Here is a 24,603-nt window from a genome sequence, read left to right as displayed (position 1 = left end):
TAATTTTTGACACATTATGGACTAAACAGAATACTAAATAATCAATATGAAATCATAAAAGAAAAATGAAAGTCATTTCTTAAATCTGATTGAACGATTCATTGAAAAAAATGACAGGTAAATCCGTTATTAAAATAACAATTCACTGCAACGTTAAAATAAAGTCCATTTGAAGACAGAATTATGTAAGACAAATGTTTTTATTCCACAAAAAATGTCTTGTGAGCAAACCCAGAAAACAGGTGAGCCATGAAGGTCATCACCTGTCATTTCCTCTTCCTTTCATAACTTTGCTGCTGTGAATCTTGAGTTTCTCCACTGTGAGACTAATAAAGGTTTTATATATATCTATATATATATATATATGTTTGTTTTTAATTATTTATTTAATCTCATCTAATCATTTTGTACTGTCAATAGAAATTGACAGTACAAAGCAAAATGCAAAATGCAAAATGGCTGCCTGCTTGAGTTGGAGTCAAATCAGGTGGATTTTTGTTTTGCATATTTTATAACCCACAAATGCATTATTAGTCACACAATTGTCTTTCGAGCACCTGGACCGGATAGAACATGAACTAGTGAAGACATTTTTTAGTTGACGTCTCCTTTTAAATCTTGAACTAAATTTGTGATTGTGTAGTCATTTAAAATTTGATTTCCAATCACAGTCATTTTGTGACTTTAGGGGTTGATTTTATCATACAGAATGTTTCGTGTCGACTTGCTTCCCTATTTGCTACCTTAGCAAAAGCCTGGGGAACATTTTTTATTTTGTCTCCCCTAATATGTGGCCAAAAATGCTTCCCGTCTCACAAGTGACTCGACAGAAACCAACGTGGCAACCAGGTACCAAGTGGATATTTTCCTCTGACTGAAAAAAAGGACAAATCATTCTCCACCGTCACCATGGAAACAAAAAGAATATTTTGTTCGCCATTCCCTTGAAAGCTTTCTGCCCAACACAAAAAAAATATATATACAGTAAAGTCTCGTGATATCGATATTCTCGGGAGTCGGAAAAAATATCGATATAACCGGACTATCGATATATCCGATCCTGCGGCATGTAAATTTTCTCCTTGCGTTCATAGAAATAGTATCGTAATAAGCAGTACTATCAATATAACCGATATCGAGCGATTTCCAGCAGCTCATGTATTTCGTTTTTCTACTTTCATTCCTTTCATCACTTTGCTGCTGTGAAATGTAAATTTCTCCACTGTGAGACTAATAAAGGCATATCCAATCCAATCCAATCCAATCGATATAACGAGACTTTACTGTATATACTGTATATATAATTCATTTTCACTTTTCACATGTCTAGCAGCAATTCTTGAGTACTTTACTGCAAGGTCTTTGTGTGTAAGTATCCAGAAAAGCATCACAACAATGTTTGTATCATGTGTCATCGCAGGAAACATCCACACACATACCAGATACATCTGTTTCTCTCACGCTGTTTCACACTCTTCCCGGGCTCTTCCTATTTTTCATCACCCTCCACACCGCCATCGCTGTCCCCTCTCTTCCTACGTCTCCGCTCTCACAGACACGTTGCCATGGAAACTGGCTACAACCACCGTGCTCGGAACGGTAAGATTGGCATCCACACTGAATCGCTAATTCATCATTGCACAAGACGTTGTAGGACGGCACATGTCACTCGGGCTGTGCAGACACGAAACATAAGAACATAATGTACAGTATCGATGAAAAGGTTTCTTCAGCCGTCATCTGTACTTCTTAGAAGGTGTTGGACATTTCGCTTCTTATCCAAGAAATTTCGTCAGCAAACTCAAGTCTTACTGGTAATTTAGGCCCTATATATCACTACTGTCCAGACATGGCGGTGCCGGACTCTGCTGTGATAGGTCCCTGCTCTCAGGGGGGTGCAGAGGACTACACCCTGCGGCTCCACTGATTGTTCCTATTGTTCTGACTAACGACTGGCCTGATGGCCCCACTTCCTCCGGTATCACCTCATCAGTATTGCTAAGCCTATGTTGCCTCAGAAAGCTGTTGTACGAACGATCCAAATTGAACCTGACCTCACCATATCTGTTAAGTGAAGGATTTAGATGTTTTATGAAAATTGCTTCTTTTGCTCCCCTTTCAAACCATCTATGTTCTTTCACGAAGATTTTAACCTCATTGTCGTCAAATGAGAGTTTGATGGTTCTCTTTATTTGTAAGTAGGTTCATTGTCAGATCTCCCAGGCAGGTGACGCGCAGAGCTTGATCGTGGCGTGGAGTCGAGCAAGTCGTGCCGTGATGTCTGTCCGACGCCCGGCGTGAGCACAAATGTACTGCCGATTGAGGCCCACTAGTATTATCCCTGCGATGTTGATAAAGTCTTTTTTTGAGAATTTGTTGAGTCTCCCCAATGTACTGCTCTTTACAATTTTCATTCTTACAATGTATGGAATGATCTCTTTTCGTCAATGGATGCTACAGCTGCGTGTTTGCTTTAAACATTTAGCTTGTAGTCGACGTGCACATTCCACCATGATGTCCCTGATCCACTGGTGAAGAGACGCTTTGATCCTCTCCTCTTTCATCTGGAACTGCTTTATGTAACAAAGAGGGTACAGAAAGTGCTTAAGAATGAATGTCTCTCTGTGTCTTTGTGCTTTGTGTTGTCATGTTATTTGTTATTTCATGTTTTTTTTTTGTTTTTTTGACATCAAGACGGCGCTGCGAGAGTAGCTGCCTTTCCAGCAGCTCCTATGTTTTGCTTTTCTACTTTCATTTCTTTCATAACTTTGCTGCTGTGAAATATAAATTTCTCCACTGCGAGACTAATAAAGGCAAATCCAATCCAATCCAATCCAATCAAATAAACTACATTACTTTGTTTTTCATTTGGCAAACTATCTTTTGGATGCACTAATTTTTGCCTTGAAGTGTTTATCGGTTTGAAATAGTAAAAATCTTTGTAGTTTTTCAGAAACTCCTGCAATGTACGGTACTGCTACTCCTCTCCTTTTTGTATCTTCACAATGTTTGGTTTCATTCCCTCTTCTTTCTTTCTGACATTTGTTAAATGACCATTGAGGGTACCCACAGTTTGTAAGTGCCCTCCTGATATGTTTTGACTCCTTTTCTCTACCTTCGACGCTTGTTGGTATTAGTTTAGCTGGAGGGTTCTGATAACTCATAGTTTGTGTTGTAAAGGGTGGTTAGAATCGAAAAGTAAGTATTGGTCAGTGTGCATAGCCTTCCTAAAGACTTTTTAGCACTCTGTCCTCTTTTATAATTACTTTACAATCCAAAAAGGCTAGTAGGTTCTCTTTAATGTCCTTGCGAGTAAATTGAATGTTGATGTCTACCGAGTTGAGGTGATCTGTGAAGGATTGAATTTCTTGTTTTTTAATTATGACAAAAGTATCGTCCACACATCTAAACCAGTGTCTAGGTTTTGTCCCCGGGAAGGATGTGAGGGCCTGTTTCTCCATCTCTTCCATGTACAGATTAGCCACTATGGGTGAAACTGGTGAGCCCATAACACAACCATGAATTTGTTTGTAAAATTTCTCCCTAAATTGAAAATACGTAGTATTAAGGCAGATTTCCAATAATTGGCAGATTTGTTCTCGGATCATGCTTTGCACCTGTCATTTAAAATGATTCCATGCACAATATACTATGAATGTAAATGATATAATAATAATACATTTCATTTATAAGCGCCTTTCAAAGCTCTCAAGGTCACTTTATGGCCAATTATGACTCCAGATCTGAATGTCTTATGTTTCCACATGTTAAAAACAAGAGCTATTCAGTCAAGAGGTTGTGCTGTCAGTATTGAGAATTAAAAACATGATACTTACAGAAATATAGTTATATAGTATACAGTAGTAATGCATCTATGAACCATTTCTACATCCACCGAGACGGCATAACGTCCCAGCGTGGTTGTCATTAGCGCTTTGCATATGACAAACAAAGGGGAAAAAATAGCTTGAGTGAGGTGTGGGCGAAGCCAGACGCAAAGTGTACTTAAGTGGGTGCACGGAGGTGACAAATGAAGGTGTCCATCAACACATTGCACTCTCCCCTGTATTAGCACGACTCGCTCTGTTAGACCGAAATAATATTTGTTCTCTTCATGCAATGTGATTTGCAATCACTCACGGGGAATGAAATGATTTTGTAATGAAATGCAAATGTCTGTTGAAAGAATAGTGGGGTTCTAAGCAATGAGTAACCGTCGTTTCAAGGTCTAACTAATGCTTCCCACATTTGCTTCTGTAGAACTCAACTCGACTGAATTGAGAATTAATTTGATATAATTGTATTGAGAGGCGCTAATTTATTCATTCATCTGAAGCCTGACTAAACCATCCATTTTCTGTATTGTCAAAGCAGCTCACAGGTTCCAGCAACTGGAGCCTGTTCCAGCTGGATGAAATGCAGAATATACACGGACTGGTCATGAGTCCGAGGCACAGAATGAAGAATTCATACTCGTCACACTTATTCATGCCATCACTGAATCGGAACGTCACTGACGCTGCCAGAATGGAAATCAGGCGTGTCGACAAGCACATTGCCAATGACATGCAGCACATGATGAAGTCTTATTTGCTCTGGTCTATTCAGGTAAAGCTTCTCCAAACCTTTTGGGGTCACCGAGATGTGGTGTTCTATTACAAAAAAAATACAGTAATGTATATACATGGGCGTTTTTTTTGTTTTTGTTTTTTTGCCATGGAAAATGCCTGACTATATATGGTGTTTTGTTTTGTTTTTTTAATTAAAAACCACTGACTATACATGGTTTTTTATTTCGGCTAAAAACACCTTTCTATACAGTATTTGGTAAGTTTTTGGTTAAAAAAGGAACAAATGGCATGGTCGTTTTTTGGGGGAAAGACCGCCTTACTACCTATCCATGTTTTTTTTTTTGCCGAAAAAAAAAATGTTTGTTTGGGTATTTTTTTCCTATATTTCCCAATGACTTATTTTCCATGCCTATTTTTTTCCTGCTAAAAAGGATTTTCGCTACATTCTTTAGGAGGGGGGTGGGTTTAACTCATTGCGATACATGGTAAATTTATTTGGAGGGGCGGATGACATTCTATCATGGATGTATTTACGGGGTAAAAAAAAAACTTACGATACATGCTCGTTTTTTTGTGCTAAAAACGCCTTAACATACATGGTCGTTTTTTTTCGCCTAAAAATGGCTTACTATACGTGGTCATTTTTTTCCACTAAAAACGCCTTTCTATAAATGATCGTTTTTTTATCGCCAAAAAACGCCTTACTATACATGATCGTTTTTTCCGCCTAAAAACACCTTACATGGTTATTTTTTTTCAGGTAAAAATGCCTTATAATCCATGGTCCTTTTTTGAGCTAAAAACACCTTCGTTTACATGCTAGTTTTTTTGGGGGGGATAAAAACGCCTTCCATAACATGGTCCTTTTTTGGGGCTAAAAACGCCTTACGATACATGGTCAGTTTCTTTTGGCTAAAAACGCCTTACATCGGTTTGCTTCGGGTTTTTTTTTTTCAGATAAAAATGCGTTACTATCCATGACTCTATTTTTCGGCAAAAAAACGCCTTACTATACATGGTGTTTTTTTTTCTGGCTAAAAACGCCTTATACTATACATCAGGCCCGGCCAACCCATGGCTCCCGAGCCGCATGCGGCTCTTTGGCTGATTTAATGCGGCTCTTAAGGGGCCGACTCGTAAGGGGCGTCCACATGACTAGCGTAAAAAAAGTTTGGCGCTGGCGCTGCTATTCATCCTCTATGTACCGTAATGTCTTCAGCGCCACTTCAGCTCACTCCACGCGAACATCGACCAAGAATTCCCCAAAGGGACTGAACTTCGCAAGCACAAGTTGATCACTTTAAAAACTCAGACTGAAAAGCAGATAATTTTTTTCTGAAAATTTACAAAGCAACCACAAGTGGATTATGGATCTGGCTTTTTTGGTCGACATGCTGTGTCACTTCGACAAACTGAACCTTACCCTGCAGGGTAAGTCAAAAATTCTGCCTGACTTGGTGCAAAGTGTGTTTGCGTTTGTCAACAAACTGAAGCTGTTTAGGGCGCATATTCAAAAGGGAGATTTAACACATTTTTCCACTCTGCTAAAAGCCAGCGGGCAAGTCACCACCGATACCCTGGATAAGAAAAGAGCGAGATATGCAACACTGGTTGAAAACTTGCACGAAAACTTTGTGACCCGATTCCGTGATCTACAACTGAAAAGGCGGCAGATTACGTTCCTTGTCGACCCGTTTAATGCGGCGACGGACTGTTTGAAAGCCCCGCTAGTCACAGATGAAGCTGCGGCTGAGTTAGAGATGATCGATCTTTGTGAGGAAGATCAATTGAAACCTGCTTTAAGGGAAGGGACCATTGAGTTCTGGAATGGAAAAATACCCCAATGTCAAACCGGCTGCGCTTAAAATACTGTCAATGTTTGGGTCAACATACATCTGCGAGTCTGTGTTTTCTACCCTGTGAAATCAAAGCATCGATCGGTTCTGACTGACATGTCAAAGAATTGCTTTGAGTGTGTGGAAAGACAGTGTTCTTTGTTGCCTGTGGTTTTAGTACTCTCTGAGTCAATTTCCAATATATTTGCGGGTTTTGTATTTAAAAGGTGATACTTATAATAAATCTGTCTGAGCAGAGGTCTGTGTGTGTGAGGGATGGGGCGATGGAGTGTTCATGTGTGCCCATGTTTATCAAAGTCAGCGTTCTTGTCAAATATGCTCATATGCATGACATACAGCACAGATGAAATGACTGTCCTCTCGGACCCAGCGTACAAGGAAGGCACTTATAATGACTTTAACAAACATTATAAACACAAAAACGCCAATTTGTCGGGAGAGAGAGGGGAGCCGCTGCGTGTTCACGCACCGCCATCTTGATGTGGCTCTTTGCAGTAACATAGTAAAAAATGTGGCTCTTAGTCTCTGACTGGTTGGCCACCCCTGCTATACATGGTCGTTTTTTTTTTCGCCTAAAAACGCCTTTCTATACATGATCGTTTTATTCAGCTAAAAGGCTTTACTATATATGGTAATTTTTTTTTGCCTAAAAATGCCTTACTATATATTTTTTTCTACCGGAAAACAAATTCCTTGTGTGTTCTACATACTTGGCAATAAAGATGATTCTGATTCTGATTCTGATTCTGATTCTGATTCTGATGATTCTATATATGATCGTTATTTTGGGCTGAAAACGCCCTACTACACATGGTCACTTTTTTTTGGGCTAAAGACACCTTACTATACAGGGTCGTTTTTTTCGGATAAAAACGCCTTATACTATACACGGTCGTTTTTTTTTTTTGCCTAAAACGCCTTTCTATACATGGTCGCTTTTTTCGCCTAAAACGCCTTACTATATATATATATATATATATATATGGTCATTTTTTCACCTAAAAATGCCTTACTATATATGGTCGTTATTTTGGGCTAAAAACGCCTTACTACACATGGTTGTTTTTTTTGCCTAAAAACGGCTTACGATATATAGTCGTTTTATTCAGCTAAAAAGGCTTTACTATACATGGTAATTTTTTTTCACCGAAAAATGCCTTACTATATATGATCGTTATTTTGGGCTGAAAACGCCTTCCTACACATTGTCGTTTTTTTGGCTAAAAAGGCCTTACTATATATGGTCGGGTTTTTTTCCGCCTAAATACGTCTTACTATACATGGTCATTTATTCGCCTAAAAATGCCTTAGTATATATGGTCGTTATTTTGGGCTAAAAAAGCCTTACTACACATGGTCGCTTTTTGTTTGGGGCTAAAGACGCCTTACTATACATGGTCGTTTTTTCGAGTAAAAACGCTTTACTATATTCATGGTCCATCGATGAGAAGGTTTCTTCAGCCGTCATCTGTACAAAAACATTTGTACAAAAACAAAACAAAAACATTTGTACAGATGACGGCTGAAGAAACCTTCTCATCGATGGACCACTCCTGTACGACTGAGAGCTTACACAGACGTATATTCATGGTCATTTTTTGGGCTAAAAACGCCTTACTATACTAATTTAAAAAAAAACGTTATTATCATGTTACCTTTACTTATACATGAAGTCCAAGTCTCTCTGTCTCAAATGGAGATCACTCCCAGTGAAGAAAGTCGTCCTGTTCCGACTGTATGTGTTCAGTCTTTTGTGCTGAGAATGACCGCTCCACTGATGCTGTAGTAGCTGGAACAGTGAACACGAGCTGGAGAAACTTTGTTGCTTCAGGAATAGTTTCAATGAGATCCTTCTTGGCCAAAAAGCTGAGAAGCTGACCAGGAGATTTTCATCCATCCCTCATCGTTTGTGAGCTATGCAGTCCGGTGTTGGTCTTCCTTTAATTATTATCTCCTGCTTCGATTGAAAGTCCAGTTTAGAAAATTCTTTCAATTTAGATATATCTATTCCAAAAATAAAGCCAAGCAACACGAAAACATGACTGGATGGTTGCACTTTACCTGCTAACTGTTTACTGTAGCTTGCTGTCCCTAATTCTATTATTCTGCAGCCGTGGTGTCGCAAGTATCTCTGGAATCACAACCGCCCCCTGTCATGAGGCAGGAGAACTGTGTGCCTCACCTATGCACACAGTTTTGATAAAAATAAAATAAAATAAACACTGTACTACAGTGTTTATAATGTACAGTGACTCTACATTATATACACCAGCTAAACTGTAAAAATTTAGTTTAATAGCAATATGAAGAGGGACAGCAATGTGGTCTCACTGCAGAGCAAGCCAGCACAGTTAGCATAGTGATTGCGCAATCCATGGTGAGGCTCAGCCGGCTGGTGCCTCACCGCTCGTCTCTACTTAGTATCTGAACAGTAAATGTGAAAATTCAGCGATTTTGAAAAAAAAATCCAAAAATGGTGACATTAAATGGAAAAGAATGTTAAAGTACAAATCACGAAATAAATATAACCGTTTGATTTATTTTGCCATTTGATACTTCCATGATGACAGGTGAGGCACAGCCTCACCTGCCTCCCCTGACTGCACGTCACTGATAGTGTTTTTTTTTGGGGGGGGGGCTAAAACACCTTCCAATACATGGTCCTTTTTTTGGCTAAAAACGCCTTACGATACAGGGTTGTTTTTTCGGCTAAAAACGCCATAGTATATATACAGTAAAGTCTCGTTATATCGATATTCAAGGGAGTCCGAAAAAATGTCGATATAACCGGGACTATCGATATATCCGACCCTTTTTGCATGTAATTTTCTCCGTGTGTGCATAGAAATAGTATCGATATATCCGATATCGATATAACGAGACTTTACTGTAGTCGTTTTTTTTTTCGGATAAAAACCCTATACTATACATGGTCCTTTTTTTGGGCTAAAAACGGCTTACTATACATGGTGTTTTTTTACGCCTAAAAATGCCGTACTATACATGGTTGTTGTTTTTTCGGCTAAAAATGCCTTACTATACATGGTTGTTTTTTACGGACTAAAAATGCTTTACTATACATGGTCATTTTTTTCAGGCTAAAAAAGCCTTACTATACATGGATTCGAACCCTGAATTTTCAACAGACAAGCCGATGCCCTAACCAGTGGACCACGGCTACACCTGCTTGACTAACCCCAAAATGACACCACAAAAAGGACTTTACACACCTGGCCATGACATGCAAACCTTGCAAATGATGGCCAAGACCGGGATTTGAACCATACACCCAGGGAACAGTAATCCAAGAGAGGAACCAGTCAACCACAGAGAACTGATTTTGTTCAATTGCAAATAGCCACAAAAATGGTCTCATTATATATGGTCGTTCAAAAAAAGTTTGACATGCAAGCTTCACAGAGACAAAAACGCGGATTGGGGATAAAACACCTTTTTGTCTATGCTTGTCTGTGACTGAAAAGTCTCATTGAGAGCTTTAAAAAAATAAAAAGCATTATTATTATTACTAGTATATACGATCATTTTTTTAGGGCCAAAATGCCTTATTCGTGGTCGTTTGTTGGGGGGCTAAAAATGCCTTGGTAAACATGGGCGGATTTTTTGGGTCTAAAAACGTCTTACTTCCCGTTTTTGAGGGGGTCAAAAACGCCATACGATTCAAAGTTATTTATTTCGGATTGAAACCTCTTACTTTTCGTGTTCATTTTTTTCAGGCTAAAAACGCCTTAGTATAATCAGGGGTGTCAAAGTAATTTTTTGCCGCGGGCCACATTGTAGTTATGGTTTCCTCTCGAGGGCCGTTATGAATTTGGGGAACCCATTAGAATGTTTAAATCCCTTCAAATATTACATATAGAGCACACAGCAAATTAATGAATAACTCGTTTTCAAATCTGAAGTCAAGAATAATGACTTTTATTGTGGTTGGCATCCAAAAATATGAAATTTTGGCTCAGATTTTAGCAATCATCATGGAATTTAACAAGTTTGATTTGCTTTCGCGGGCCGAAAAAAATGACGTGGCGGGCCGGATTTGGCCCGCGGGCCTTGACTTTGACACCTGTGGTATAAATGGTTGTTTTTTTCAGCCTAAAAATGGTCGTTACATCATCGGATTTTTTTGGGAAAAGAAACGGCTTTTTTTCTTAACATGGTTCTTTTTCTTAGGCTAAAAACCCCTTACTATACATAGTCTTTTTTCTGCTGAAAAATATATTATTAGTATACATGGTTGTTTTTTTGGGCTGAAATTGCCTTACTATACAAGGTCGTTTTTTTCTGGCTAAAAAAAATGTCATATCTATCTTTCTTTGTGAGTATGTGCGAGAGTGTGGGTGAGTGTGTAAAAAAAACAAAACAATTTGTACAAAAATATAAGGATAGAATTCACAAATTTAATCGATTCCAAAATAAAACAATGAGTTGACCAAGTAAGAAATGTGACAAAATGGTTTACGACCATTTACAGGCACATCGAACATTAGCACAAATGCTAACAGAGCAGCATTTTTCTCAGTGGCCTATTAACAAAAATACAGTTAATTCAAACAATCGCAATGGAGGCTTCTTTTTTTACTTCTTTTCCACTTGGCCTCTACTATGAGACACTTGACAGTTTTCGGGACTCCTTACATGAATGCATTTTCCCATCAATGTTTTTTTTTTTCAATCAACGCATTCATGTGCGAATGCATTACAAAGGCGCCATACAATATTTTTGGCATATTTTGGCATCAACCGGTCAGTAAATATAAGGGAGGATCCTGTAGGGGACACGTCTACAATATGTTTCCCATGCAAGTCCATACTTGGCTCTGCAGTGTCGTTCGTCACGGGCCTCGCGGTGAATCAGCAAGATGGTGAAATAGATCACATAGAAGTATGGCAGAAGATGTGAGAATCCTACCGAAAAGAAGCACATGGAAAAAGAGGGAAGGAGGAGAATTATTTCCGTAAATGGTTGTATTGAACCTGCACATTTTCTTCTCCATTTTACTAAAGGGTGGGTGTCATCATTCCCCACTTTGACAACAAAAGGGGGTTTATTTTCCTCTTTCAATCGAACATCCATTTGGTTTCAGACAGGGATTGTTCTCGTCTCATATCTCGTCTTCATATTACTGTCTATGCAACTTTTGTACTTCTCAGTTACAAAAGCAGCAAAACTATCAGTCACATCATGTGTATGTGTCAGCAGTAACAAAGGACTGACAGCTTCCTCTTTTTTTAATGTACGCTAGACAGGAACAATGAGACCAGGCCTTCAATGCGTCTAGCATGAGTTGGAACAATTTATTAGATAATAGAAGGAAGCGAGGGAACGGCTCTGGCTTGCAAACTGCACGACTCTGTCATCTCGAAAAGGATCAATCACTGACAATGGGACGACCACGATGCAGTTGTGGCACCGTCTTCTGCAGGACTACAATCACTGGATTATATATGTACAGTATATACAGACGCTCCCCAAACTTACAAACGATATACGTTACGAACGTCGTTCGGAAGGTGAATTTGTTCGTAAGTTGCTTCAATGCTATATTGTGTATAGAATGTATGTATGTTCAAAGGACAACCGACACCATTTTTTTGTTTCCTAACTGACCTCAGAAAAACGTTTTATAGCATCTAAAATACCCAAAACACGCAGTATGATATTTTTATTCAAATGCAAAACACCAATAAAAATGACTTAAAGTGTCCAAAATCTGCAAAAAATTGAGCTGCGAATTGGGCATCTTCAGAAAGTCCCGCCCCCAGTTCGTGACGTCACGCCAAGACGTCTTGCATTGCTTGTGAATCCAAACAAGAGGAAAGCATACATGTTTGCAATCGATTAAAGAATTTATTCAGTGCCATTTTGAGGCAACATTGGGGGGAAATGTATCACCCAAAAAGAGGCAGAAAATGGCGTCCAAGCTCCTGTGAGGAATTAATCAGTCCTTTTCCAGGCTCATAAATTCCTTACATGGAGCTTGGTCGCCCTCTTCTGGCGGCCTTTTGGTGCAACACGAGGTTTTCAGACCAAACAAGTACAGCAAAATACATTGACGTGACAGAAGGACTGCTACAATGTGTCTTTTTTCGGTCAGGGGCGTTCCTTCAGTGACGTCACGTACGGACTCGTCACCAACTCAAAAACAAGACTTACTGAATATTCAGGGTGTGTCTTAAAACGTAAAATGTAGCTATATGCGGTGGAATCTTTGTAAAATACGCTCAGTAGAAGTCATTTGAAGCCATTTTACAAATTATGGAGACAACTTGTCCGGAGACGTCGGTTGTCCTTTAAGGCTTGTATACGTAACCTGTATTGGTTTGTACTGACAAATTAACAACTAATCAAATAAATGCTCGATAAAAATATAATAATAATAATAATACATTTCATTTCTAAGCACCTTTCAAAACTCTCAAGGACACTTTACAGTCACTGATTTTTTTTTTTGTGCGGGTGAGCAGCGGCAGCCATTCCCGCCAGCGTTCACTCCACCCGGAAGTATATGTATATGTATAACTGGAGCGAATACTACATATGTTACTACAAAAATGTTCGTATGTACCGTTGTTCGTAACTCGGATGTTCGTAACTAGGGGAGCGTCTGTATATGTACGTGTGTGTATAGCATAATTACAAATTTGCCGTCAATAAAAAGCTATGAAAAGTCGACAAATATTAAAAATGCGATTTACCGGACAGCAATGAACCAAGGTAACGCAAAATGTAGGTGTCAAGAATATCACGCAAACGTGTGGACGGTGGCCAGAATGAAAATCTCAATATGCACATGTATGATTGGATGTTCTTACCACAAGGCACAGACCAAGCCAAGGCCATGAGGAGATCACCCAAGTAATTGGGATGACGAACGAGACCCCACCAACCAGACACAAGCAAACGCTTCCCTGTTGCCGTGGCGATGGTCTCCAGCACTGTGAGGAGCCGTGGATAATGTCGAAATCACTCCAGCTCATGAGCATTTTTTCAATCACGCTAGCAGACAACCTTGATCAGTGCCTAGACTATCTTAAGTTAGAATTTAACTCAAACGGAGATACAGTAAAGTCTCGTTATATCGATATCGGATATATCGATAGTCCCGGTTATATCGATACTATTTCTATGCACGCACGGAGAAAATTACATGCAAACAGGGTCGGATATATCGATAGTCCCGGTTATATCGATATTTTTTCGGACTCCCTTGAATATCGATATAACGAGACTTTACTGTATATAGATGAATCTTTAAAGGACAACCGACACCATTTTTTTGTTTCCTAACTGACATCAGAAAAACGTATTATAGCATCTAAAATACCCAAAACATGCAGGCTGATATTTTTAGTCAAATGCAAAACACCAATAAAAATGACTTAATGTCCCAAAACTACTTCAGAAATGGCGAGTTTCAGAAGGTCCCGCCCCCTTGTTCGTGACGTCACGCCAGGACGTCTTGCCTTGCTCGAGAATCAAAAAATGGCTTCAGATTCGGAGAAGATGCTTTCTTGTTACTCATCCAGTTATGAATATGATTCAAATAGTTCTGAAGAGGAAAGCATACATGTTTGCAATCGATTAAACAAGTCCTTCCATCTCATTTTGAGCATCTGGACTCCAATGTAGCGGCCAAAAAATGCACAAGATGGCGCCCAAGCTCTGTTGGAAATGGCTGGTTTGTCTGCTGGGAATTTGTGTCAACTAGTATCAAATAGTAGTCTTAGTGCAAAACACAACAATTCACCATCGCATTATTTGTGTTTTCCTTCTAATTTCGCCATCAACGCGTTTTCAGACCAAACAAAGTACCGCAAAATGCATTGGGTTGCATGCATTCTCGGTCAGGGGCGTTCCAGATGTGACGTCACGTCAGGCATCGTCATTAACTTGCAAACAAGACTTCCTGAATATTCAGCGCGAGTCTTAAAACGTAAAATATAGCTACATGCGGTGGAATCTTTGTAAAATACGCTCAGTAGAAGTCATTTGAAGTGATTTTACAAATTATGGACACAACTCGTCCGGAGACTTCGGTTGTCCTTTAAGGGTGCATTGATTCATAAATAACTTTCAAAAGGAAGTGGTTTGTACTGACTTGCAACACTTGGATGTGTGGGGCTTCTCCGGAATTGATTCTTCTGTGAGTTTGATTTTCGGAAAATATAATAGCCAATACCTGTTAGCAAGCAAGAGGAATTGTACCTTAATAAAGGAAAAGCAATATAGTGAAAAAAAACTACAATGTGGATACCATTTAAAGTTATTATAGCAGCAACTCCCAGTGGACTGAGTGTTTGAGGATGTTCGACCAGAAAGGCCGCCTGCAGGCTGTATGTAAAGGGAACCCAGGTCAGGTCACCGAAGGCCAGCATGAAACCAAAACCGTCATGCACAATATCCATCGTGGTCAAAACTGCCTCCTGTGAGCATTGACAAATGAGATACAAAGAAGCTTTCTTTAATTTCAAAACTATGTTGTGACCGATGTTCCCTCTCAGCTGCGCGTGTGCGCAATCGTGCACTGCTTGCACATATTCAGTGCACAAGAGTGCACATTTTGCAATGTCTTTACAATTTTGCCGTGAAACTGGTGTGTGGCTACAGCGTACACATTAGTGATGGGAATTTTGGCTCTTTTCAGAGAGCCGGTTCTTTTGGCTCGGCTCATTAAAAATATCTGGCTCTTTTCGCTCCCAATTGGCTCCTCAGTTTGTTTGTTTGTTTTTTGTTGCTTAACTTAATTAACGACCAAAAATCATGTAAAATTATGTGAAAAAAATTACTCATGTAAAAAATACACTACATCAAATATTTTTATTTATATGGCTTGATTTATATGTGCACAGAGAGCATTCACGAACTTTTACTTTCCCTGTGGTTACTCTGGTCTGATGATCAGCTGTCATTAATTTGCTTTTCATATTAATAATGCTATCATACCAACCAGTAAAAAATATAATAATTGAATAATAATAACGTAAAATAAATGTCTACCCTAACCCCCCTCCCCCTCCTCCTCACTGCTGTGTGTGTCTGTAATTCTCCCCTCCCTCCTCTACCACGGATATCGACCAATCGCGTGCGGCTTTAACCGAAGACTGGGGGCAGGGAATACAGGACAAAAAAAGTCGGCTCTCATTTCCGGGTCCTTGTTAAGATCCGGCTCTAAGAACCGGCTCGTTCGCGAATGACACATCACTAGTGCAAATCTGATGTTGCTCATAGTGATCTTCAGTATGCTCAAGGAGCTTGTGTGTCTGCTCAGCCACATCAAAAATTAGAGGGAACATTGGTTGTGACTTGTTTTCACTAAAACCTGGGGCTTAAAGGACAACTGACGTCCGTACGTGACGTCACGAAAGGACCGCCCCTGACCGTAAAAAAGACGCATTCTAGCAGTCCTTCCATCACATCAATGTATTTTGCTGTATTGTTTGGTCTGAAAACCTTGTGTTGCACCCAAAAGCCGCCAGAAGAGAGCATCCAAGCTCCATATAAGAATTTATCAGCCTGTGGAAACGGAGGTGGCCACAGGAGGTCGCTATTTTGTGCATGGAATAAATTCTTTAATCGATTGCAAACATGGATGCTTTCCTTTTCAGAACTATTTGAATCATATTCATAACTGGATGTGTAACAAGAAAGTATATTCTCCGAATCTGAAGCCATTGTTTTGATTCTCAAACAATGCAAGACGTCTTGGCGTGACGTCACAAACTGGGGGCGGGACTTTCTGAAATTCGCAGCTCAATTTTTTGCAGATTTTGGACACTTTAAGTCATTTTATTGGTGTTTTGCATTTGAATAAAAATATCATACTGCGTGTTTTGGGTATTTTAGATGCTATAAAACGTTTTTCTGATGTCAGTTAAGAAACAAAAAAGTGACGTCGCTTGTCCTTTAAGCAATGATGCACTTGATTTATTGCTTTTTACGGACTAACAAATACATTTAAAGGGTGAATCTCAATTCAAATATGCATGAATACGAATATTTATGTATTTAGTTATTTATGTATTCTCCCACTTTAGTGGGCGCATTTTATGTGTTTAATGGTTCACAAATTACACAAATTCCTTGAACTTTATTTTTTTATAGTATTTTATTTTATTTTATTTTATTTAATTTTCTCTTCTTTTTCAATCATTCGGAAATTACATTAATTCCTTCAACTGTATTTGTTATTGTATTTTATTTTACCTTGTTTTCTCTTTTATTAGTTTATTTATTTATTTTTATTTTCTTAAAATTTTCTGCACCCTTATGTTTGCGTCACGTGCTGAAATGATGTCTCACCTCATTCCACAAAGCATCAGCCACATACAGCAACTGAAAACTGTTGACTAGGATCATGGCGATTGAGGGAGAGCCTCGAAGGTCCACTTCTTTCATCAGCATCCCAAAGTTGATGACCATCTGAAAGAAATGCAAATAATGCAGACAAATTAAGACTCCAGTACTCCATTTCTCTCTCATATTTCTAGTTGGATAATGAGCAGGCATGGTATTTTGCAAAAAACAGTGCAGCACGTCGTGCTCTGTTCATCTGCGTTATAGGTCAAAAAGGAGCGAACATGTTATGTCACAGAATGAGTGGTTTACAGTAAAACGCACAAAAAAATGCACAGGTTATAAATTATTCATTTATGCCCTGAATTAAAATCACTTATTTTCAAGCAGCTCTGTAAAGATACAGATCTTGAGCAGCGCAATGGCCCAAGAGCAAAGTTCGAATGACCTCACGTGGATGAAAATAGAATGTTCATTGTTGACAAATTGTCATTGTATTGTTTTTTTAATAAAATTTTTCACTCCTAGTTAATTTTCACATCAACATTAATAAATATAAATCGTTTCGATTTAACTGAGTTTACCCCCTTGTGATAATAATATGAACTGCATATGATTCTCGCAGTAAACTGCACCGTGGACCAAACAACATCATATATTAATATTCCATCTGCTCCATGTCACGCTTATGTTTGTGTCACGTGCTGAAATTATGGCAGCAAAGGACACAGATATTTCATTTGTCGATTTTCCACATGCATTTTAGGAATTAAGAGGTTCTCCTTGTCAAGTCTTGGTGCCGTGCCATCTAAAAGCAGGGCGAGGGAGAAAGCAGGAAATGCAGCACAAATTTGAAGACGGAGAAGAACTATCAGTGGGCACTTAGCAATGCAGACAGGAAATGATGAGATTACCATTACATTTTAAAGGTTTTATGAATTTCTCTTCTCGATTAAAGGACAACCAACGTCTCCGGACAAGAATTTGTAAAATGGCTTCAAATGACTTCTACTGAGCGTATTTTAATAAGATTCCACCGCATATACAGTAAAGTTTCGTTATATCGATATTCAAGGGAGTCCGAAAAAATATCGATATAACCGGGACTATCGATATATCCGACCCTGTTTGCATGTAATTTTCTCCGTGCGTGCATAGAAATAGTATCGATATAACCGGGACTATCGATATATCCGATATCGATATAACGAGACTTTACTGTAGCTATATTTTAAGAAACTTATTTTGACCTGTTTGACCATTACAGTATGCAGATAAGGCGATGGATGCTACTTTCTGGTTTAAACAACTCAATTGGAAACAAACAGATTATGAGAGTTTAATTTACTGAATAGAACCAAATAGTTTTACAGCGAGCGGTGGTGTTGTGGGCCAGTCATGAATAGAAATGGACAGTAATTCACAGGCGGTGAAAAGTACTGAGCAAGGAAATGATGCTTTCAAATAAGTACTGTCAGATATTCAACCAAAATCTCCCACACACACTTGGGTGGGAGGTTTTTATGTTATCTCCCACACAACTCACTCGAAAATGAACTGATAAGTTAGCCTTGACTGTTTTTTTTTACTGAAAACCCATAAAATGAAGATAGGCGTAGGCGTTATCTAATGAAAGCAAAGTTACTTATAGAGAATGGTTGAATCGGTGTGTTGTGAGCAAACAAGCACTCAATATTTTGAATGCTTATTGGTAATTTAGAGGTGCTTCAAAATATCTGCTTAAAACAAATGCTTTGGGTCAGCATAGCAAGTATTGCAATGTGTGATTCTATCAGTTTGAATTTAAAATATAATAATTTCAAATGTCTCGATGAAATGGTTTCTTCACCCGTCACCTGTACTGTACGTACTTGCTTTGAAGATTTCAAATATACTTATGTTGAGCAACATCCCCACCTAGCGGCAGTAACACCAAATAGCATTCAGAGGGCAATACAGTATTTGGCACTGCAGTTGATGAGTTTACTTGGAAGTAGTATTCAATCGATTTGTCATGTAGATATTAGCTTTGATGACGGCAGGGAATAAAAATGACAAGTGGTTCTCTTCTTTTTACTTACCCAGCCAATCAGACCTGGTCTGAGCTCAAAGAAATATTTCAGGTCAAAATGACCGATACGAGGGTTTAGCTCCCGTCCAATGAAGAAGTCATACAGTGGATTGCCTGAAAAAAAATAATAAATAAATAAATAAATAAAATTATATATATATATATATATATATATATATATATATATATATATATATATATATATATATATATATATATATATATATATATATATATATATATATATATATATACTGTATAATAAAAGGTTTCACTTTCTTTTACTGTATTTTCTGCACTATGAAGCACTATAAGCACACCTTCAATGAATGACAGATTTTTAAAAATGTTCCATATATACTGTAAGGCACACAACATAAGGCGCAATAGGAGAGGTTAAATTATGCATCCATTACAAGGTGCTGCGCTAAAGGAAATGTCAACAAAACAGTCAGATGCTGAATAAATACGTGAAAATCTGCACTCACCCCATTCATATTGTAAATAGCACAGCCACTTTATGCGGCATATATACCGTTGCATATACAGTATGCTAATATCTAGATTTTATATTTTACACTGCATTCTGTACTGTGAACAGTTCTTTTTTCTGATATATATATATTTCTGCATGCAATATTTTGCTTCTCTTTTCAACCCCCACCCCCTTCTATTTTGCTGCTGGTGATTGCAAATTTCCCCATTGTGGGACTAAAGGTTTTTTTTCTTATCTTATCTAGGCCAGTCAAACTTCATTAATAGACTACAAATCAGATTTCTGACAACTGTTGTGGCTCAACATTACTTCATAAATAAGGCGCAGGGTCATCTTTTGAAGATAAGGAAGACTTTTGGGTGCATCTTATAGTGCAGAAAATGCAAGACAAATATATGCAACTGTGTTTTTTAAACCCCTGAATCACACTCAACAACCGCGACATGACATAACCACAGCGCTCTAATGAGAAACAAAACCAGTTTCGCTGTTTTTGTGGTTAAGAAAGGCACTGTATAATACTAAAATTGTTTCTGTGACGTTTGTCTTGTTTCAATACATCAAGTGGACAAACACCTCTCAGTTCAGCAACTACAAGCAAAATAGAGCAAAACCACTAAATGTCAGAGGCTTACTGTCTGCAAATCCAAATTGTGTGATATGGGGATGTCTTGCTGATCGCCATTTTTTTTATCACATCTCTACCAAGAACCCAAGGGAACATCTGAACTCTTCACCACACGGTACCAAAGAACAGTAACTTTGACAGCGGAATTTGGAAGCCTTCTTCCTTATCAAAGGACAATTCTCTCACCTGTGTTACCCCCCAAAGCAAGAGCATGAGGAGGAGCCCAAAACGAAGAAAGGTAGAGATAGACAGAGAGCAAGAAGGACACTCCTATTGCACACACAGCCAGAGGCAACATCATCTCGAACAGACGTCCCAAAGGAAACTTGAACATCAGAAGAGACATCAGCAATGCACCGCTGATGCACAGGCTATGAAAACCTGCAAGAGAGAAATAAATATAATAAACGTTGTTGGCCTCCAGTGAAAACCTGTGCATGGATAGAGACTATTGTTTAGAAATGTAACATTTGTAGGAGGTTGCAATATAATAAGATGAAAGGGTATATCGTGAAGTGTAGCCTAAAGATACATACATAATACAGTGTTGGCGTTTGTGTGGGTTATCTGGTTTTCCCACATTCCCCACAAATATGCTTTAAGTTGATAGAAAATGCGAAACCATCCATCTGTGTGATTGTCACTGTGAATGATTGTGAATGTACAAATGCACAAAAAAAACACGTACCGTTTATGGGATACTTGAGACATGTTCCATCCCTCAGCACTAATCCCTTAGAGATCTGCAGAAACACAATAAACATTATTAACTCATTCACTGCCAAAAATGTGTCCACTCCAGTGCCAAGGTTTTTGTCATTGTCACTTGAATTCCAAGACCTACGGAATATTGAGTTTTAGGACTACATAAACATGCATTGCATCGTAACAAACCTTAGACTCTCTTCTTTCATCAGAAAAAATGGTTATTTCTTAAATTATATGGGTCTGGTGTTATATGAGGTTGAAATGAGGGGGGGCAGTCTAAAATAAAATGCAATACATACATATTGGTTTATATGCCGCTTGAACAACAGCTGAAGCTGGAACAAAGCGCTAACATGGAAAAAAGGGAAATTCTGCCTCTTGTGGAAAAGAAAAAAACTAAGCAAACAAAAAAAAACTAAACCCAAACAAATTTTGGAATGGTGCTCTACGTCATATTTTAAATTCCCGAATGGCAACGAATGAGTTAACAACTTTGGATGAATTAGTTAGACCCAACCAACTAACCGCACAACTAAATTGAGGTACACCTGCTAAAGCTGATTTTTGGAGTTATACCGAGAGGGTTTTTTAAACTAATATGTGCCTAATTTTCCTGATTTAAACACAATGAAAATATGCAAAAAATGTTTCAAGCATTTTCAGAATGACACAGTGCACCTCTGCAAAATCCAATGATGGAAAAAATGTGTTCATGGAACATTTCCATCCATTCATTTTCCTCATTAGGGTCACGAGGGTTGCTGGAGGCTATCCCAGCCATCTTCGAGTATTAGGAGGGGGAAACCCTGTACTGGTTGCCAGCCAATCGCAGGGCACACAGAGACAAACAACAACGCACACTCATACTCAAACCTAGGGAGACTTTAGAGTGTTAATTCAGCCTGCTATGCATGTTTTTAGAACGTGAGAGGAAACCCACGCGGGCCCGAGGAGATCATGGAAACTCCACACAGGGAGGCTGGACCAGGTCTTGAACTCACAACCTCTGCACAGTGAAGCCGGCACGCTAACCACTACACTACCGGGCTGCCCTGGAACATTTATCTTTAGTAATTAACATTTTGGATCTTATATGCACAAGCATTATATTATTATATAATACACTATTATACAATATAGTGGCTCGTAAATTTAGACAGTGAAATGGGCTTTGGAGAAATGTATTAGATTCTATCTAGTATTGTTCTCGGGGGATAATTTTTAAAAAAAGATTAAAGGACAACCGACGTCACTTGTTTGTTTCCTAACTGACATCAGAAAAACGTTTTATAGCATCTAAAATACCCAAATGATATTTTTAGTCAAATGCAAAACACCAATAAAAATGACTTAAAGTGTCCAAAATCTGCAAAAAATTGAGCTGCAAATTGGGCATTTTCAGAAAGTTCCGCCCCCAGTTCGTGACATCACGCCAAGACGTCTTGCATTGCTGGAGAATCAAAACAATGGCTTCAATTTCGGAGAATATGCTTTCTTGTTACACATCCAGTTATGAATATGATACAAATAGTTCTGAAGAGGAAAGCATAGATGTTTGCAATCGATTAAAGAATTTATTCCGGGCCATTTTCAGGCAACATTGGGGGGAAATGTCTCACCCAAAAAAGAGGCAGAAAATGGCCACCGAGCTCCTATGAGGAATTAATCAGCCCGTTTCCACAGGCTGATAAATTCCTTACATGGAGCTTGGACGCCCTGTTCTGGCTCTTTCTGGTGCAACACGAGGTTTTCAGACCAAACAAGCATTGACGTAATGGAAGGACTGCTACAGTGTGACCTTTTTTTTCAGTCAGGAGCATTCCTTCAGTGACGTCACGTACAGACTCGTCACCAACTCAAAAACAAGACTTCCGGAATATTCGGCGCAAGTCTTAAAACGTAAAATATAACTATATGCGGTGGAATCTTTGTAAAATACATTCAGTAGAAGTCATTTGAAGCCATTTTACTTGTCCAGAGACGTCGGTTGTCCTTTAAGGCATTTGTGAAATCACTTGTGAAATGTAATTATGTCATTTGGATTCAAATTAAAACCACCGTTATATTGTATCACCCAGAACATGTCAAATGAACTTGTACCTTTCCTAACGGTAGCAAATACAGGAAAGCATGCAGAGCTATCCAGCCGAGCAAGAGGATGGGAGCCAAAGGGTTCCACAGTTGGTCAAGTGAGGGCAAGGGAGGGGGCCACTGGAGCAGAGCTGCATCAGGAGATCGATTAATGCAAATCAGGAAAAGCACCGTCAATGGCAGAAAGATGGGGATGCAAACGGCCCCTGGGGATGTAAGACAAATATAAGCGTAGAGTAAGTGAGAAGTGATTCTTCTTGTAAATAATTCACACATCTCAAATCACAGTTGTAACGAGCAGCTCAGTGGTCAGTGGGAGTGCAGCAGTTCACTTCAGTTGTTTTATATTTTGAAGCCTGTGAAGCCTTGAGCTGTTTTTTTGTCTATAAAGACTGGAGTCGACACTCAGTTCTAAGGAAAAGAAAAACAGAAACCCCACGCACATAGAGTTGCTGTGATGGATTTGCTCTTGTATCGTATCCAATACCAACTATAGCTTGTAAGTAAGAGATGGCGTTGCAAGACAAATTCTTTGGCTGAACTCTTTCTTTTTTAAATGAAAGAGTTTGTGTAGATTTTGTTGTGACTTTTGGCATGTCCCCAGTGATAGTGTGGCGACCAATTAAGGGTGTATCCAGTCTATTACTCAGTGTCAGCTATTGAATCGACGAGTTTCAAAGGATTTCTAAACTGTGTCATTGTGTTTATTTTGGGAATTTACCCAAAATAAGTGACTCACCTAGGGTTCCCCCAAACTCCCTTTCTGTGTCATGGGAAGCTTTGCCATTTGGTACTTGACGCTTTAAACTCATTATTAATTTGCTATAAAAACAGAGTAGTAGAAGTCAATAAAGGGTGGACATTGTGGGACAGAAACATGTTTTATCAGTCGTCAGAGTTTGTATGTGAGACAATAACATTTCAGTAAAATCATTACGTTTGTTTTGGAGTATGCACAGAACATACATGCATCTTCTATCCAACCACTCTCATATTCGGCCACATTTTTACATACATTAGAATTGATCATGCATCCATAAGCAAGTATGCAATCTGCATTAGAATCAGCAAGTCAATCGTTAGTGCTGTTATGATTAGTTGCATTAGGTGCCGCTTTATTACAATACAGTCCAAAAAAATTTGTTTCATTTATTAGTTTTTCTTTCGTTCCTTTACTGGTTTGAAGAAATTGATTGTACAACGGGAATAACAGTTAACAATATCACAAAGTTGCATACCTTATTGAGGTGGTGCAGAGTAGAAAAGTGTATATCCAAGACAAAGTGCATCGCCCGAGCAGCTTTCAAATGGCCCGGCCCCCTCAACGTGTTTCTCGGTGCGCCGATAGTCTAAACCAATCACATCGCTCAACTGAATCTGAAGAGGGCGGGGGTTAAGGACTTCGTCGAATCAGATCCGTTTCCCTACCCACGTCGGCAATCACCGCACATTATGCAGAACGTTGGACAGATGTCGTGAAACACCTGAACTGATATAACTGCAAAGGAAAGACGTCGAATACCTTGTCAACCAATGCCTGTCACATATTTATTACAAATATACCGTAGTGCATGACCCTGAATTAGCTTGACGCTCGCATTTCCGTTAATTCTGCATTGCGTTCCGCCATTGTTTCCCAAACAAAGGTATACATGCCATTGGGGGTTAAGTAAGCATATTGCAGGGGGGAGTGGAAATGTTTTACTTTCCTGACCTGTGGCACTCGATCCCCCTTTTCTAGTCCAGTTCAACATAATCAAATTTGGAGATTTTTTTTTTTTTTTTTGAACATCAAATTAATGGTTTGCAAAATTACCACACGAGAACGCGAAAGAGCGAGAGATTGTCTCAAAGTGGTACTCACTTGCAT

At 38.8% G+C, this 24,603-nt stretch overlaps 1 protein-coding gene across 1 annotated transcript; it reads right to left on the bottom strand.

The window, feature by feature from the left end:
• Nucleotides 1-10,843: 10,843 nt before the first annotated feature.
• Nucleotides 10,844-24,355, bottom strand: tm7sf2 (transmembrane 7 superfamily member 2). The gene is made up of 11 exons (XM_089017395.1): nucleotides 23,972-24,355; nucleotides 23,473-23,555; nucleotides 22,743-22,939; nucleotides 20,623-20,677; nucleotides 20,121-20,315; nucleotides 18,821-18,924; nucleotides 16,746-16,865; nucleotides 14,701-14,869; nucleotides 14,545-14,625; nucleotides 13,259-13,381; nucleotides 10,844-11,350 (listed from the first exon to the last, which is right to left on the bottom strand). The coding sequence occupies exons 2-11, from the start codon at nucleotides 23,543-23,545 to the stop codon at nucleotides 11,190-11,192; spliced, it is 1,278 nt and encodes a 425-aa protein (XP_088873521.1). The 5' UTR covers nucleotides 23,546-23,555; nucleotides 23,972-24,355; the 3' UTR covers nucleotides 10,844-11,189.
• Between the last annotated feature and the right edge of the window lie 248 nt (nucleotides 24,356-24,603).

Source organism: Hippocampus bargibanti, linkage group LG16 (assembly GCF_051943395.1).
Source record: "Hippocampus bargibanti isolate YZ-2025 linkage group LG16, ASM5194339v1, whole genome shotgun sequence".
In the NCBI taxonomy this organism is placed as follows: domain Eukaryota; kingdom Metazoa; phylum Chordata; class Actinopteri; order Syngnathiformes; family Syngnathidae; genus Hippocampus; species Hippocampus bargibanti.
This window is presented reverse-complemented; position numbering and strand designations above follow the sequence as displayed.

Coding starts and splice junctions, on each gene's coding strand:
- tm7sf2 (XM_089017395.1), bottom strand. CDS start 23,545: ATGAGTTTAAAGCGTCAAGTACCAAATGGCAAAGCTTCCCATGACACA. Junction 18,925..20,120: donor TGCTTTGGGGGGTAACACAG/GTGAGAGAATTG, acceptor ATTTTTTTTCAG/GCAATCCACTGTATGACTTC. Junction 14,870..16,745: donor CTGATGCTTTGTGGAATGAG/GTGAGACATCAT, acceptor CAATGCTCACAG/GAGGCAGTTTTGACCACGAT.